The 18,367-nt window shown below is 37.2% G+C and overlaps 1 protein-coding gene across 1 annotated transcript in view; it reads right to left on the bottom strand.

Moving 5' to 3' along the window:
- LOC119771845 (transmembrane protein 163-like) overlaps positions 1-18,367 on the bottom strand; it is an 80,310-nt gene that overhangs the window by 14,718 nt on the left and 47,225 nt on the right. Inside the window, exons 4-6 of the mRNA XM_038268024.1 lie at positions 2,565-2,608; positions 1,600-1,691; positions 712-808 (exon numbers count right to left, since the gene is read on the bottom strand). Coding sequence (XP_038123952.1) covers positions 712-808; positions 1,600-1,691; positions 2,565-2,608 — 233 coding nt within the window. The remainder of the gene's footprint in view (positions 1-711; positions 809-1,599; positions 1,692-2,564; positions 2,609-18,367) is intronic.

Below are 18,367 nucleotides of genomic sequence, written 5' to 3'. Positions count from 1 at the left end.
TGCTTTTAGCTGCTTTTGTTTCTTAAGTTGCTTACCATTCCCCAACACTGCTTCCCGGGCGCCTCACCATGGCAGCCCACTGCTCCCCAAGGGTTGGGTTAAATGTAAAGGTAAATTTCTCCAATGTAAGATCAATAAATTCTAATTATTTATTTTTTTATCATTATTAATAGAGCCATTGCTTTAACTTTGAGTCAAAGTTCTTATAATGATGTAAAATCAACAGCTTAGATTAGATAACTTTTTAACACTTGACATTAAATATTCAACCAAATTTAACAGTATTTATTATAATTCAAATTTAAGGAGTCTGCATTTAACCACATCTGAATCTGACAGTTTGAATAGATTGTATGAGTGTATTAAGTAAAACTACAGAATTGAACCAACTGAACAGCAGGATGTATTTTCCTTATTAATAATCCCCCCGATACCATATTTTTTTTTGGGCTAATAAATGCATAGTACAACTACAACTTTGCTAATAACTGTATATGCAGCTAACTATTTTTAGATTTTATTGAGATAAGGTGTTCCAAGAATTTTGCATCTTTTGCTTTTTATAACTATAACTAGAGTAACACTTATTACAAAGCAGTTTATATTGAGGAGGGAAAGCAAAGCAATGCTAGATTATGTCCGAATTCAATGATACAATACACTCTTTTGAAAGAGTTTTAAATGCTCTGGTCAATGTGTCTGTAGCCTTACCACTTCTGGAGGCATCTTGGTGGCCAGGTCATGGATGGCTTTTCCCAGGATACACAAGGAGGAGAGAATAAACACAACCCCCAGGATCACACATGCTCTGCAGACAACCCAAAAAGAAGAAGAACAATGGGTTTAGAGGTAGCCTCAAAGAGGTACATTTTATTAAATCACCATTAAACAGGCTGTAACATATAACAAAGAATTTTACATGAGAAAGAGGCTAAGCAGAATCAAAAAAATATTTAGCAAAACGTTCACATAGCCTGATTGTTTTTGCGCCACAAGCTCATCTTATCTGCTGGTCTAAAAGTACAATGTCTAACTGCCCAACAGACAGATGGCTAATGGAGAGATGCATTTAAGACAGAAGTAAAATTTTTTTTACTTTAGCTGAGAATATTACAACTGTTCCACCTTTTCAGTATTAAAAGATGTCATTTCTTTCAAGGAACACCTATTTTGATTTCATGTCACTAACACTAAAGTTTGCTTTATATCCTCCTAATTTGCAATTATCTTTAAATATTTGGAAACATAGCACCAAAAAAACATTGTTTGTCTTTACATTTTTCTACATCTCAACTGCTCAAAGAAAAGACGTCTTATTTGAAGGGTAAATTTTCACTGGTAATCAAAGAGCATATTTCATTACCAGCGTCATCTCTGAGCTGAGGTGCTTATTTCTAGACGAGCCACTGTGCAACATTTAATTAATGAAGTCCACGGAGCTGAAGGATAAACATCCTATCATATTCAGTCCTGTCATCTCCTGTTTATTAATAAGAAATCAATTGCCTGTTTCATGTTTTTGTTTGTGTGTGTTGTCACAGTTGTAAGCCTTGGTTCTGTAATGTATACTATTTTTGTTTGTGGTTTGTTTATACTCACATATACTCTCTATGTGCAGAGTGCACTGCTGCTGCATTGCTGTAGCGCCAAATGACGATGGCTGATGACATGACATCCAGTGTGGCGTCAAACTACAGCCAATGAGAGAAATTCATAGGAAAAGAGAAACAGTAAGCATGTGACAAAAACCGATATGACCAGATATATTTGATAATAACTGACCAACATAAATAGTACTAATTTGTAAATACTGTAATTACACACAATGTGTCCAAATTAAAGAGGCTGTGGAGATGTTTTTTAATAGCAGCTAACACTGTTTATTTTCCATCCATCCATCCATCCATCCATGCATCCATTCATCTTTTGCTGATGATCCAACCATCTATGGGCAAAAGTCAGGGTACATCCTGGACAAGTCAACAGTCTGTTTCAGGGCAACATAGAGACATACAACCATACGCACAGAATCCCACCAGAGGATAATTTAGAAACGCATTTACTCTAACAGTTATGTTTTTTAACTGTGGGAGGAAGACCACCCACACATGCACTGGGAGTAAATGCAAACTCTATTCAGAAAGACCCCAGGCTCAAAGTCGAGCCTAGCACCTTGTTGCTGCAAGGCAACAGTGCTATAGACTGCCATTCTGTGCAGCCCCTGTTCTAATCATGTCGTGCTAATTATGTTTCACAGCAAAAACTCATGGGGGGAATTTATTCCTTGCCAATTTCCTTGTTATTACACTTTACTTTCTACTAACAACAGTCACAATATCCTCTTATAATTAAACTCCAAGTAAAAAATACTGCTGAATTTCTTTCAAACATACATTTTAACTTTCTATCTTAGCTTCTGGGGAGTCTGTCTTTACTCCTTTTTTGCCCTAGCAACAAAGGGACCAATGACACTTGGTGCTGAGATTCATTAATAATTTACCGGGGTTCCCAGTAATGACTGATTGATCAGCATTTAGGGAAGAAAGAAAGGAGCTGGGACTCACAGCAAATCCAAAGGCTGATGCGCTGTGTCTCATGAATGAAACAGCTGTAAAGACAGAAATCAATAACATGAGTGACTGCTAGTTTCCTATGAAAACAAGATAACATGTTGTAAAAACCAAGTGTATCATGAGATATTCTCCTGCAAAATGATAATTAGGAGAGGAAGGAGTGTGAAAGGTTTTTTTGTTAGTTTTTCAAACAAAGTCAAATCAAACAAAGAGATGCTGTACAAAATCAAAATGCTTTGGTTGAAAATTTCAGATCTACACATAATGAGTGGTGTCAATCATCCTTTGTCATCTGTACAAAGCACCGTGCCTCATCTAATCAATAGACATGCATCAGCAAAAGTAGTATATGTTGACAATCAAGCACAGTGGAGCATTGATAAATTGGGCATGTTTTCCCCCTAATTATTGTTAGGATTATTTTATTGATGATGGGAGAGTCTGTTAAACCCAAATAATTCCAGAATGTTAGGTGTGAAAACTAATGTTTACCAAGCAGCTTATATAATTAGGACAGTTCCTCTGTCAGGATAAAGGCGGCTTGCTACAGTAGCTTAAGTAAGTCACCCGTTCTGCAAGCAGGAAGCCTGGGTTCGTATCCCAGCTGAGGGGAATTAGCCGCCCGTGTGGGTCCTTAGGCAAGACCCTTCATGCTAATGCCTGCTTTGGGGTTGTTAAATGCAAAGAGTTCATTTTGTTGCTCAGTACTTGTGATACTGTAATGACAATAAAACAGTGGCAAAGATTTGGGAATGGAATGAGAGCAGTGTATTTGATCCAAAAACATAGAGTAATATTTTGATATGTCTGGAGCCCTTGATGTTTACTTGTTTACAGACATATATGATGTGATTATGTGGTACACTGGAGTTGTATAAAATGCTTCTTTATCTGTGATTAGAGGGAGACATCAACTAGTTTGAATCACTGGTAACAGGCTGGTATCTGTAACCCTCATCAACTTCTCTGGTCTGAGTAAGACAGCAATTTCTGTCTAAATCTATTGTCATGTCTCATGGTTATTTAATACATGTACATAATGAAGTGTTATTTATAGTTTGTTCTGAGTTATCTCTTCACAGGAAAAGACCTGGAGAGAGAAAACTTAGAGTTGTAAACACAGAGGTTCCCTTTACAAATGGTGTTACCGGCCCTTAGCCGATCTGATATCACTGATAGAGAGCCACTGATGGACCAACCTCACAGGTGCGGCCACAGAGAAGTGAGGAAATTCCTATTTAAATATCTCCAGTGCTTTTTGAAGGGTTGTTTTGGGGTTTGGTGTGCTTTGAGTTCTCAAGCTGCCAGAAAGTAACCAACCAAGGTACAATTCAAACCTCTAAGAAAATATGTTGTCCCACCTTGGGCACAAAACCCCCCCAAAATTAAGCTCTTTTTTTTACTTAGACTGTTTCAGATCCAACCCCATAGTGGTAGAAACTGGTTCCTGTATAGCTCTTAAAGATACTAAAGCAAATTGTTCCAGTTGCTATTTTTATTACCTCTTTCTTGTATAAAACAACTTATTGTCAGTTTATTTTATCTGATTCTAACTTATAATGTTTTGACTGCCAAGTAGAATATAGTAACCTATTGTATTAGCTGAAAACACACTTTAATGTTATCTTTGACTTAGAAAACTTATTTTATTGTTTTCTTGTTTTGTAAAGCGTTCAGACAGTAAATGAGCAGCAGCTTAGAAGTTAAATGAATATTTCCATTTCATAAAGTACAGCAATGATCAAATGTAAACAGTGTAGGAGAAAAACATGGTGCAAAGGGCATTGATGCATAAGTTCAGAGCAGTGCAGAGACAAATATATATGGTGCAAAAATGCAGTAGAATTTTTTTTTTGAGTTGAGTTGATTTCTTTTTGGTTTGGTGTTATCAGTGTGATGCAGAGTCTGTGGCTTTATTTAGAGTTTTTTCAACAGTTCAGAAATCTGATGGCAGTGGGCAAAAAATGTTTTATAAAAAAATTAATAACATTAGGTAATGATATTGTTTTCTACTTCTCAACAAACAGTCTTATATGTGTTGTTTTAAACAAAAAGTATAACAGTGTAGCTAGTAAAAAGGTTGACCGCATCAGGGTCTGATTAACTATAATTGAGTTAAAATTGACTTTAATACTTTAAACAAACAAGAGGGAAGGAAACAAAACACTAATTGTTGTGATATTTTATAATTAAGTTGAAATGACATAACAGACTAAACAGATCTGTTTGATGAATTTAAATGTCATGGGATTAAATCAGGGCTGGTCTGGGTGAAACTTTTGATCTTTTAAACTGAGACAGGCCCACGGGGTATTGATGAAAGGACAGTAAGACCTAAGAATGGAAACAAAACTTTCTCATGACTGCTTCTTTGGTCACTGTATAAATCCAGGACTCCTAATTGCTTATACATACGCTTTCATCTTTTAAATGCTATATGCACAAACTGAAAATGGGTTGACAAAGTAGGGCATGGTACAGAGAAGGCATATTTGTAGGGACTGCTGTGAGAGTCGGAAATGCTTGGGTTGCTTTTAAGTTTTTAGCTTGTTCCCACTGTGTTTTGGATTCTTTAAAGTGCTCTGCCTCATCGTCAATCTTTTTGTCACCTTTTGCTGGTGGAATCTTAAAGCATAGTTCTTAAGAAAGGAGTATCTTGCTGGAAAACAGCAAAATCGGTTAGATTTTGCTGTTTTATTTCGATTGGCACCATGCTCTTGAGGAGTGCGCAGCTGAGTGGAAACATTATTTACAAGTCGGAGGGTATGAAGATACTTGTAGAGGTCAAAGATCTTGAATTTTGAATATGATCTCTTTAAATTGAGACCAAGTTTAATTTTCGGGGGAACCTGCAACTTTGTACTTCCAGCATTGATAGGAAAAATGTAAGTTCTCTGCCACGTAGTACGATACTATCATCAAGATCCTCTACAGCACGTCATCTAGGTATCTCCCCTGACTTAATAATTATTTAACCACATCTCAAGCTGAAGAAAATGGATGATCTTAAAAAAAGCAGTTAAAATAAAGATAATTGAAAACCCATGCATCAACAATAGCAGAGATTTACCAAAGAACTGTTGAGAAAGATAATTAATTAAAGTGAAATGATACAAACTTATTGCTTACTTAAAGATTTAGAACAAAAACACACTTCTTCTTAAGAACCAGATGTGCTCAATTTTGGAAGACATAGTCATTTTAAGAAACATGTTATAACAAATAAATATAATAAATATAAAATATAATATCTAAATACTAGCTCTTTTGTTTTTTTTTCCTTAGGACTGGATGACTCATTTTTATACATCATGTTTATAAATAGTTTTTTACTAAATAGGTTCAGTCTTTTTAGGAACCATGACTTTATACCAGACAAATTCATTTTCACAAAGATTGTACAGATTATTTTAGAGAACTTTTATTCCTCGGCAAGTAATCTCTGCAAATTTTGTAGCTAACAAAAAGGTCAGCATGACACCAGTGGTTAAACTCACTGCACCCAAAGAAGACACAACTGTATCAGACAATCGGTTGCATCAAAAATATTCATTAACAAAATTTTTATTGTTTCTTAACTAAACGCTTTGCAACAGGAATAAAAAAAATTATAATTATCAATAGTTTTTACCAGTAGTTATTTCTATAATGCTGCTGCATCATACATTCACTGCAGTGACGTTGTTTAGAGCACCTGTATTGTACTGAACTCCTTTTTCTTGTGTTTAGCTTTGCAATCTCTTTGCTTTCAGGCCGGGGTCCCTTGGGACACCAACCCGCTATTAAATCACCATGGCAACAGGAGATTTGACGCCAAGATGGGACTTGGTTTGAGCTCGGGCAGCCAGTAAAAAGCTTTAATCTTCCTCTGCTCCCTCTTCTTACCCACCAGTAATTCCCCTGACCTCTGTCTTTGCAACCTCACAGTCACATTTCCTTTGACAGAATTCACTTCCATTCCTCCTGCTCTACCAAACCACATCTATCTACACCTGCTGTAACAGAAACAATAGTGTTTCAAAGGACCTTGACACTTCTAGAGAAAAACAATCCGTTTCATCCAAATGGTGGCATCAAAAGAAAAAACAATAGCTAAAACAGCTCTTAACCGAAGTCAAAAACGAGCAAATTGAAAGAAAGCAAACAGAAAGGACCAAAATAAAAGTAAATCACAAAGTAGTCCCAGACCCATGAATGTATCACTAGTGTCACAGGATTTTCTACACTATGCTGTCTCTATGCCGTTTCTTTATCTAGGGACCTTGATCTCCATCTCTGTCTTAGTCAAACATCTACTGCTAAATCTGTTCTCTCACTGTCTTTTCCTCGGGGTAGTACAAGGCTCCCGCCTACCTGAAGAGCCCAGAGACAAGGCCAAGCCATCTGAAACAGTTTTCCTGTTGTTTAATAATCAAATACAAACATGCCTCTCTCCCAACTTTTCCTTTATGTTAAGAGAAAGTATTGGCTAAGTGTCATCTTTGTTTGAATCATGCATATGTCTGTCTGTCGGGACAGGAAAACAACACCACCAGTGAGCATGTATTTTAAAATGAACAGGCACATAAACTTGAATAAAATTTACAAAAAAGTGAACAAACTTTAAAAGTCAAAAATTTCTGGTCAAAACCATTTAAAGACACTGGATTCCTTAGATGGTCATTTAAACCCAATTTTGATGTGTAACTGAAAAATAATCCCTGAAATTTTATTTATTTTATTTTACAATTGACCCGATGTAAAGAAGACTTTAAAGCTGAAGTCTGTAAGTTTTTAAAAATCACTTTTTTGTCATATTGGCTAAAACTGTCCCTATGCCCAGATAGCAGTACATGTGATATGTAACCTGTGAAAAAAAACTGCTTCAATTGGTCCCGCCTACTGCCTGTATTGCAATCTGGAAAGAATATTTCGGGACGAGACAAAACAACCAATCACAGCCAGAGGAGCGTTTGATGGAGTGTCAATCATAGCTCACACACGCTGAATCCCGCCCCCTCCCTCTCACCGCTGAACCTGCCGCTGCCACCCGGCTGCATCTTATATTTAGCTGCTTGGAGGTGAGTGTTATCGCTCTTACCGGTTCACACTCCATGCCGCGTACGCTGCTTGGATGCTTCTGGTCGCATGCAGTAGCCACGCAGATGCTGTGAGAGGGGTGGAGCTTGGAGGTGGAGTGAAGCAGAGAGGGTGGGGGAGTGGCGTGAAACCTGTTTTTCTTCAAATTTTCAGTCGAAGTCTGCTCTCTTCTCAATGTAACAGACTGCAGCTTTAAAGTCATATATTTGGACAAGGTTTTGATAATCTTTTTAATTTTATTTTTATAATTATATATTTTTGTTTTTTATCATTTTCCAGATATTTTCTTAGAAAAATTCATGACGACCCTGGATGTACAATAAATCCAGTGTACCATCAACACTGGATTTATTATATTTATTTTTATTCTAAAAGGGAACCAGCTGCCCTTTTAATCTTAATTGTATTTTCTTGGCTCTAACTGGCAGCGGTAGGACGGTTTCCAGCGGCCAGGCTTGGTGCTCCCCTGCTCAGTGATTGCAGATCAAACATGACCAATGTCTCTGTTCGGTTTAATTTTTCAAATAAACAATCAATGCTTTTTGATATTTTCACTTAGCAGCATGGTCTAGAGCACTTTAGAAGTGAGGCAATAAGGACCAATTAGACAATCAGCTCTGCAGACTCCAAGCTTTAACAAACTCCTGCTTCAATGGAATGATGAGGAGGTGGTAGACCAGCAGCTACACCAGGAGGATGCAGCACAACCGGGTTTACTGTGTTTTTCCCAAACATGCAAAAAAAAAAAAAATGAATGGAGATTTCCATCTCTGTTTATTTACTATAGTGTGATGTCAGACCTGCAAGGCATGCTGAGAGCTATAGTTACAGTATATTTATAGTTACGTAGGTCCAACAGTTTCCTAAGAGGATTTTCCTGATAGTTCTTCATTCATGACATTTACCAAAAGTCAAAGCTTTAAAAAGGTGGTTACATCACATTACACAAACATACATGTCATTTGATGATGCCAGAAAACATACACAGGATTATTAACACTATTGCACAGTTGAGGCAGTCATGAATAAATTGAGGAACGCTATCACAATTAACTCACAAAGAGTGGCAATCACTCAAAAAAAATGATCTAGAGATGTGGCAGGTTGAAGATGCTGCCAGTCTTATTTGGTGGCGTTTAGTCAAATATCCCCCTTTTTCTTCATTTTTTTGTTTTATGTATGTACAAAAACCAAACACCTGTCACTTCTATCTCAAAACCTTTGAATATCTCAAAGAATTACTCAAGATGAAGACAGGTTTTGTTTTTTCATCCATTTTTTTTTTGCTTTTATTCTTCAACAGAAGCAATACTTCACTGAAAGATTATTGAAGATGTTGGACTTTGTTGATTCAGAACAGATTTTGATAAAACATCTGGGTTTACAATGTGAGATGCTGAACTATTAAAGAGAAATAAATCAAAATGTCATATTATAAAGTGTTAGGGTATGCAAACAGGTTGCACTCTGTGTTCCAACAGATTTGTTTGTTTAAAGTTCTACACATCTTATGTTTAATTGTCTATAAAAATGTGTTTAAATTATTTATAATGTTCTTATTGTTTAACATCACAAATAACTTGCCTTCTAGCTTGGGGTGTGAACAGTTTAGAACATCACTAGAATAACTCTGGACCTGTTTCTTTCAGTAAATAAAAATATTTTCAGCACAAGAAGAAAATAAATGGTTCCTGTCTGTAATAACATTTATGAGGCAATTACATTCCATCATCATAAGGGTGCACTTATCATGCTAAATGGTGGAGTGTTTTTGTTTATGCGGTTGTCAGTCCAAAAAGACTGGATTCACTATATGAGCCTCCTAATGTAAAAATAGTCAGTATCAACCTCCCCGCAGTTTTTCATCTTCCAGTTTCTGCTCCCGAGCTCATTTCAAGTGCCAGCCGTCTGTGTGGTTACCAGCTGCCAGCAAATCGATGCCTCTCTTGAGGCGAGCAGACATGGTTCCCTGTTCTGTCCTTAGGGTTGTTAGTTACTGTAATCACGGGGGCAAGCATGCATGGACAGATACTAAAAAGCCTGGAGAAACAAGGAGAGCAGGCAAACACTGAGCTTTTTAAAAGGGACAAAAAGAGAATTTAGGCACCCTACAGAAGGAGATAACCAGCAGGGAACAAAAAGGTATCAAAAGTGAGAAATGAGAAGAGACAGGCTATCTGGGGAAATGGCAGAATAGAAACAGTTTTGTTTAATCAGCATAAAAATATGGGAAACATCGTATGATTATTTTACTTTCTTTAAAAAAAAGAAATAATTCTCTCACTGTTTAACATACAGAATTATATATACAGGTGCTGGTCATAAAATTAGAATATCATGAAAAAGTAGATTGATTTCAGTAATTCCATTTAAAAAGTGAAACTTGTATATTATATTCATACATTACATACAAACTCATATATTTCAGATGTTTATTTTGTTTAATTTTGATGATTACAAATGACAACAAATGAAAATCTCAAATTCATCATATCAGAAAATTAGAATATTGTGAAAAGGTTCAAAATTGATGGCCCCTGGTGCCACACTCTAATCAGCTAATTAACTCAAACCACCTGCAAAAGCCTTTAAATGGTCTTTCAGTCTAGTTCTATAGGCTACACAATCATGGGGAAGACTGCTGACTTGACAGTTGTCCAAAAGACGACCATCGACACCTTGCACAAGGAGGGCAAGACACAAAAGGTCATCGCTAAAGAGGCTGGCTGTTCACAGAGCTCAGTGTCCAAGCACATTAATAGAGAGGCGAAGGGAAGGAAAAGATGTGGTCGAAAAAAGTGTACAAGCAAGAGAGATAACCGCACCCTGGAGAGGATTGTGAAACAAAACCCATTCAAAAATGTGGGGGAGATTCACAAAGAGTGGACTGCAGCTGGAGTGAGTGCTTCAAGAACCACCACACACAGACGTATGAAAGACATGGGTTTCTGCTGTCGCATTCCTTGTGTCAAGCCACTCTTGAACCACAGACAGCGTCAGAAGCGTCTTGCCTGGGCTAAAGAGAAACAGGACTGGACTGCTGGTGAGTGGTCCAAAGTCATGTTCTCTGATGAAAGTAAATTTTGCATTTCCTTTGGAAATCAAGGTCCCAGAGTCTGGAGGAAAAGAAGAGAGGCACTTCATCCACGTTGCTTGAAGTCCAGTGTAAAGTTTCCACAGTCAGTGATGGTTTGGGGTGCCATGTCATCTGCTGGTGTTGGTCCATTGTGTTTTCTGAGGTCCAGGGTCAACGCAGCCACATACCAGGAAGTTTTAGAGCACTTCATGCTTCCTGCAGCTGACCAACTTTTTGGAGATGCAGATTTCATTTTCCAACAGGACTTGGCACCTGCACACAGTGCCAAAGCTACCAGTACCTGGTTGAAGGACCATGGTATCCCTGTTCTTAATTGGCCAGCAAAGTCTCCTGACCTTAACCCCATAGAAAATCTATGGGGTATTGTGAAGAAGAAGATGCAATACACCAGACCCAACAATTCAGAAGAGCTAAAAGCCACTATTAGAGCAACCTGGGCTATCATAACACCTGAGCAGTGCCACAGACTGATCGACTCCATGCCACGCCGCATTGCTGCAGTAATACAGGCCAAAGGAGGCCCAACTAAATACTGAGTGCTGTACATGCTCATACTTTTCATGTTCATACTTTTCAGTTGGCCAACATTTCTATAAATCCTTTGTTTTTATTGGTCTTCAGTAATATTCTAATTTTCTGATATGATGAATTTGAGATTTTCATTTGTTGTCATTTGTAATCATCAAAATTAAACAAAATAAACATCTGAAATATATGAGTTTGTATGTAATGTATGAATATAATATACAAGTTTCACTTTTTAAATGGAATTACTGAAATCAATCTACTTTTTCATGATATTCTAATTTTATGACCAGCACCTGTATGTATGCTATGGAAGAGTTACCAAAAGCAAATGAACTGAAGGCTTCCAATGGATAGTTTAATAATTATAACTATTCTGCTGAACATCACATATTTCTTGATGATCTAGTTGTAAAAGAAGGTGACAGGACTGGGTTTGACAACATATCTGCTTATAAGGTGTTCATAGAGGCTAATGCCAATAAGGCCACAGGCTCAGTTGTTCTTTTTGGACAGTAGGCTGACAGGAAAGGGGGTGTGAGAGAGGGGGAGAGACATGCCGTAAAGGACCACAGGCCGGATTCGAACCCAGGTCGGCCATGTCGAGGACTAAGGCCTAAATACATGGGTCGTGTGCACTAACAACTGCCCCACCAAAGCATGCCCCTCTTTGAATCCTTTGATAATCTTTTCCTGCTTTATATGAATAATTTTAATGTTTTTGTCTTTACAGCTGCTCAGACAGACCTATTACTCCCTGTAAATATCTGACATGTTAGGATGGTTAGATTTCTCTAATAATGCATGAATCTCAAATGTATTAGGAAGTCTTGAAATAAAAATGCCACTAAATAAAATTCTAAGGAGACTGTAATATAATTTCTTTCTTTTTGGTAATCCATACATCTGTCCATCTGGGTTAAAGAGCTAAAACGATCAGGAACCTACTGCCATATTTTCCCCCCAGGTAGTTCTGCCTCTGTCCAGATGCTATTCCATGAAGCAGTCCAGAAAATTTCAAAGTAAGGCTTACAGGAGGCCTTTTGATCAAAGAAGGCACTTCAACTGACTCCTTTTAACAGGAGGAACAGAAGCTCTACTCAAAGCTCTCCCCAGGTAATAAAGTACTTTAGTGTTTCTGGAAGGAAGAGCCTGTTACTGTATAGAAAGTCTCTTTGCCATCTTATATCCAGCATTTTGATCATTCAGTAACAGTTCATGTCTCATAACTGTAGCTTTGGGTTAGAATATAGATGGATTGCAAATAGAGAAGATGCTTTTTGGTACAGATGTTTTTTTTGGTCATAATTCAGCAGCTTAGACCCAAAAACATGCATGACACACAACCATGGTCACATATATTCACCCTAAAGGCAGATCAGAGTATTAAGAGAGAACCCTCACATGCCAGGGGAGAACATTCAAACTCCTTGCAGAAATAGTTTCAAATCAAGGACCTTAGTACTGCAAGGCAAGAGTGATTAAAGTTGTACCACCATGCAAACCTCTTGATAGTGAGTTAATGGTGCATCTACTATTCTAAAAGATAACAACTTCTCAAAAAAGCAAGCAAATTAAACAAAATGATACAAATGTTATGTTTGAGCACTAAATATCTTTAAACCTATTTCCAGCTGTCTGTTGACAGGTACAGTTGAACAAGGGAGGTGATTTCTTCTCTGGCTGGTTACCATTTTATCACCCTTTAAACCTCCTATGCTATTGACTTTATGGAAAAAGTCCATATCAAATTAGCAGAATAATTTGCCACCAAATAGAAATATAATTACGTCCTCCTCTCTGCTCCTCAAGGGCAGCAGCTCAATTTAAGGATGCAGACTTCAATTACATACATGGAGTAGAGAAATAACCTAGGAGGCTTTAATAAGAAGGAAAGAGGAGGGATGGACAGACAAAAAGCAGATCAGAGAACGGAGAGATGCTGTAGGTAGGATGGCAGCAGGAAACAGAGGTGAAAGATTAGATTGAGAAACTTTCAGACAGGGAAAAGTGAATTAAGAGAGATTATATGGGCCATTTTCAACCTGTGACTCTGAGCTTCTATTCTTACAGAGGTAAATCACTGCACTGATAATGAAAACAAAAACAAATTTACTGAAGTATAATGAATCAAATTTGTATTCCCATTCTATTGCAAGGACAACAAAATTAGAACATCTTAAATATTGAGCCTAATATTTAATATCAATATATAATATTCAAATATCAATAAATAATTTTATTGTTGTTATTTGAAGGAAAAATAAAATACCTGGAGGGTATAGCTTAAGCTTTAGTGTTTTAAAAGATATCCTCACGTCTTCTGATACACAAAATAATTTATGGTGGGTTTTATGATGGTGCGCTGCAAACCTAAGCGTCCCATAATAATGACTTTTCCACCTCTGTGCTTTGGCATAAGCTTTCTTTTTTCTGATTACATATGTATTTTATGTGAAACATAATTGTTCTGTTGTCCAGATAATTAACTTTTAGAGTCGTATGTCCAAAGAACATCTCAACAACTTTAAGGCCAGGGATTTCTCCATGCTTTCTATGGCAAATTTTAATCAGGCCTTTGCATTTTTATTAGAAGAAAGAGGTTTTCTCCTTGGACAACTCCAATAAAGGTGACCTTTTCTGCAGGTCCTGTGCTAAGATTCAGGTTTATTCAGTTTTATTTGGGAATTCTGATCTGTTCTTTGGGCATGTTTATATCTCCTGTATTATGGGTTGGCTTTTATCAAATCTTGAAATATAATAAATCCCCAGAACATATAAAGAGGTGCAAAATAAAAGAGTTACTTTTACTGAAAAAATTGAACACAGCATATCAACAATCAGACTCGGACTGGGAAAAATTTTCGGCCCTGGCATTTTTCCATCTACACCGGCCCACTTTTGAGCCCCGAAAAATATATATATAAGCACAGTGAAACGCGTGCATTTAAAATGTGAAACAGAATACGAATACACATTGTGGATTAACCGATCTATTTTCAAGCATCACACAACAACCTTTACCAAGACTTCTATAATGTGGTTTTACTAGCTTTGGTTATTAACGCGGACGAGACAACGACTGCTGCTGCGTAACATCCACACTCGCACGATTCAGCTAAACACCCACTCAAACATACTATGTCTACAACGTAAGTTGTTCTTCAAGTTCTTCAAGAACGAATCCATGAAAGCTCAGCGGTGTGTAAGCATTCACTGCGACTCTAGGTGGCATGTGGGCAATGAAATAGAATAGATGCAAAGCCCCATCATGCACTACAACATGTTTTTGCAAAATATTCTAACATAAATTCGCCAGTTTTATTATAATTTAGTTTGTTGCAAGGATTTTACAGAAATAGAAAATTACATCATTTGCCAACCATCTCAAGGATGTGAATGATAAGGAAGGGCTATATATACTGCATGCATTATGTAAGTAGTTAACATTGTATTACTTATCGAGCTCCTTGTGTTATTTACTGTCAGAGGTAGGGGCTTTGGCCAGAGATAAGTGTTGGGGCCGGTATGATTTAAGGAGGGCCGGTTCTCACACGCTGAAATTAGGAGCGGCCCACCGGGCAAATGCCTGGTATCACAGATTACCAGTCTGAGCATGTCAACAATTGTAATAAATTTGACAGGTCCAAAATCTGGTTATTATTCCAACATTGGCTCAAAAAGTTTCTGCACCATTAGGAAAAGTCTGAGAGCTCCATGATAGAGCTGGGAAATTAAATTTATCAGATTCAAATAGATCAAAAGAGAAGAAAGAAAAAAAACAAAGAACTTGTAAGAAAAAAGTCTTAGAAACCATGTGGAGATGGCAACTGCTGGCAAACAGCCCAATTAAAGGTTACAACAGGATTGTGCTGTGCAAGTTAAACTTCTAGCTATCTCCTTTAAAAATGCCATTAACTATTTATATGTTGAGTATTACACAAAAAAAAAAACACAAAGGCTTTCAAAGAATGTCTTCCTTCTTTGGCATGCCTTCAACAAAGGCCGTTTCTGATATTTTTGTGAAAATTTTATGTGAAACAGAAGACTGCTTCTAAATCTGGTATTTTCACAGTGCAATAAAAGGTCTGTCTAGTTGAGAAGAGTTAGGAAAAAGGGGCAGAGATGAGTTAAGATATTCAACAAGAGAAGATGACAGGAACGGTGAATTGTGCCCCATTAAGGCTGGACTAAACAAGGTTTGTATGCTAATATGCCTGTCTAGGCAGGGAGAGGAGAAGAGAATATGACCTCATGGTCTCAATTTGTCAATCTATTGGCTAAAACTATAAGAAGGCGGGCCTGTTACTATGTCTTTTCACCAGGGATCAAAAAGGAATTTGCAGGCAGGGAGATGAAGGAAATAAAGTAGGTGAGAGAATGTAAGTGTACAGAGACATTTTGAGCACAGCAGACAAGTAAGAAAACATAATATTTGTGCAAAATAAAAGCTGACCCCAAAAACACACGAGTTTAAATGAGATTGTCTTTGGCAGCAAACATCTTATTTAATAAAAGGCAGAGATTAGATGAAGAGATCAGGAATTAATCTCTAAAATTGAAAACAAGTGCTTCAGGTATAGAATCTGAGATTCTCCCATAGAATCAATTGTGGTATTTTTTCAGCTAGACAATGATCCCATAGAGCCAGGTAAACTCTTAAACGGCTTAACGTAAGGGAAATAAAACTAAATTGATAAGTGTAAAAATCAATGCAATACACTGTAGGAGTCTCTTCAAAGCAATCCTGTCTGCAGAGTAAGTTATCTGAAGACAGGATGTAAAAAAAAAAGATAGAAATCCTGAGAACAAGGTTGGGAATATTTGTAACATATATGGGTAATGCAGTAACAAAGAAAATCCTTCTAACTCAATTAAAATGACTTCAACACTGATCCACTGTATAATTTGACTTAATTATATCTAAATGTATTTATGGAATGATTTCTCTATATCCCTTGTAGGTATGGATTACCTGATAATGTTCCTCTAACCATCTATAATCCATGAAGATCCTGAATTATTACAATATATATACAGGGTAAAATGTTTAGTTGGCTAAACAAAGGTCAAATTGGCTTGACAAAAGGTCAAATTGGCAAACCGGGTATGAAAAGCTGTTCGAAACCCCAAAACTAGAACTACCAGATCGCTTGAAAACCTGACTTCTTAGATTTTGCACTTTATATCAATACATAATCATGTATCTCTTTTATGTTGTTACCTATTTGTGTCTTATGTGATCCATATGTATTTAATAATTTATATCCATCTAAATAGACTGTTTCCCAGGGAAACAGTCTAACTCTTGTAGAATTTGATAAAAAATAGATTTGAAGTGAATTTGTTTGATTAGCTAATGTGGAAGTAATTAGTCTAACTTGAAGCAGTGACATCTAAACAATTATTTCAGGCTACACTGCCAACTACAGTACAGTAGGAGCACACAAACACAACTCTTGCTTGCTCAGCAATTGCATCCGACAAGGTTGCAGTCATCTTCTCAGCCGCAAAATATTGTGTTTAATAATTCAGGACCTTCAGCTCAGTTCAGCACAGCGTGGTTCTGAGCCCTGCTCTTCTGGAGGAGTTCACCCAATGGAAAACCTAACTATGAATCTCCTTGTCGTTCCGCCTCTGCTCCCCTTTTTTTCTCCTTTTAACCTCCTTCACATTTTTATACTCTGGTTTAGCTCATTTGACTCCCGGGGCCGTTTGCTCCTAGACCTCATATGTTCTAAAATCCAAAACCTTATTTATTTTACCTTTTCTCTTCCTCCGATTCAACCTTGTCCTTCTTCCTTTTTATCCTTCTTTTTCTCTTTTACTTTGTCTTATTTTTGATTATGATTAAACATCCTCCCACATACATATTTGACCCCTGAATTTTCCCTCTCTCCCCTAACTTGATCTCTCTATACATTCCCTCTTTCCTGTGTTAATACTTACACAGCAGACCTGGTATGTGGCTGGATAGAGTGGAAGTCGATTGGCATAGAGAGAAATCTACCATCTGTGAGCAACTTGGCACTTGGGACTCACCAGGGGTTGTGTAGGGATCAAGCCGGAGCTGACTGGGCTAAAGCTTCCTCCATACAAGTAGGTTTTTGACAGTTTCACCCTGAAAATGTTTAAACAGCTCAAATAAGGCTTCCAGTGGAATTAAAAGGATTTCCTACCAACAAGAGGAGACGTATTAGGAGAGAGAAAGCAGACATAGGGAAAATTGTATTTGCAGTTATAAATAATCAAGGAGACTTGCAGTCCACCTAGACCTAGAAGATTAATAAAAGTCTTTGTCAAAGACATTTCAAGCAACCATCCATATTCTTGAAAATGTAATCAGCGCCGCCAAAAAAGTAGTTGATTTCGCCACCTGAAGGTTGGTTCAATTCTAAAAACCATCCAGAGATTTGTAAGGGTTATATTCTATGACAGATGGGAACCCTAAAGGCAGAGAGGCCATATTTGTTGCATATTTTGGTGTATATAATGTTTAATTGTTATGTTTTGATTACCTATATGCACCCCAGTTTTATGGCCCCTGTTTATGTGCAGGGTTCCATCATGTTTGTTTACTAATGTTTTCTCTTTTTTTCTGAGAAGCACCTGAAGTACCAGCTGCAGGATTCGCCAGGGTCTGGTGCCTCCTGTATAAAAAGCTGCGCTCTCATCTCCAGCTTTGGCTCAGCTCTTCCCACTCACTCCACCTGCTTCTGCTGCAACCTTGGGTTGCAAATCTAATATGTTAGTTTCTGTTTGGCTTAATAAATAGCTTCACTTCTAGATCCATATCTCATCCATGTCTGCATCGACATCCACTGAAACATAAACTTCCTCTTCTTAAAACTCTGAGTTACCGGGCTGACAATTTTCCCTAAATTATAGAGGACAAATGAAATAAACACAAAACATGTTAGAAAATCATATGAAGCACGTGGTTATCCAAACTGAGCATTTGTTTAGCTGGCTAAAAACTAGCAGGAAGATACTGTTTCTAATACAGAAGAAAAAAACAAAGAGAAGCAAAAACGTAATTCCTATGAGGAACTCAAGGTTTGCTTAAACCACAACATACTCATGAATATGGAAT

Source organism: Cyprinodon tularosa, unplaced genomic scaffold (assembly GCF_016077235.1).
Source record: "Cyprinodon tularosa strain WSP-4 unplaced genomic scaffold, ASM1607723v1 ctg690, whole genome shotgun sequence".
NCBI lineage: Eukaryota > Metazoa > Chordata > Actinopteri > Cyprinodontiformes > Cyprinodontidae > Cyprinodon > Cyprinodon tularosa.
The sequence above is the reverse complement of the archived record's forward strand: the minus strand, read 5'-3'. Positions and strand labels throughout refer to the sequence as shown.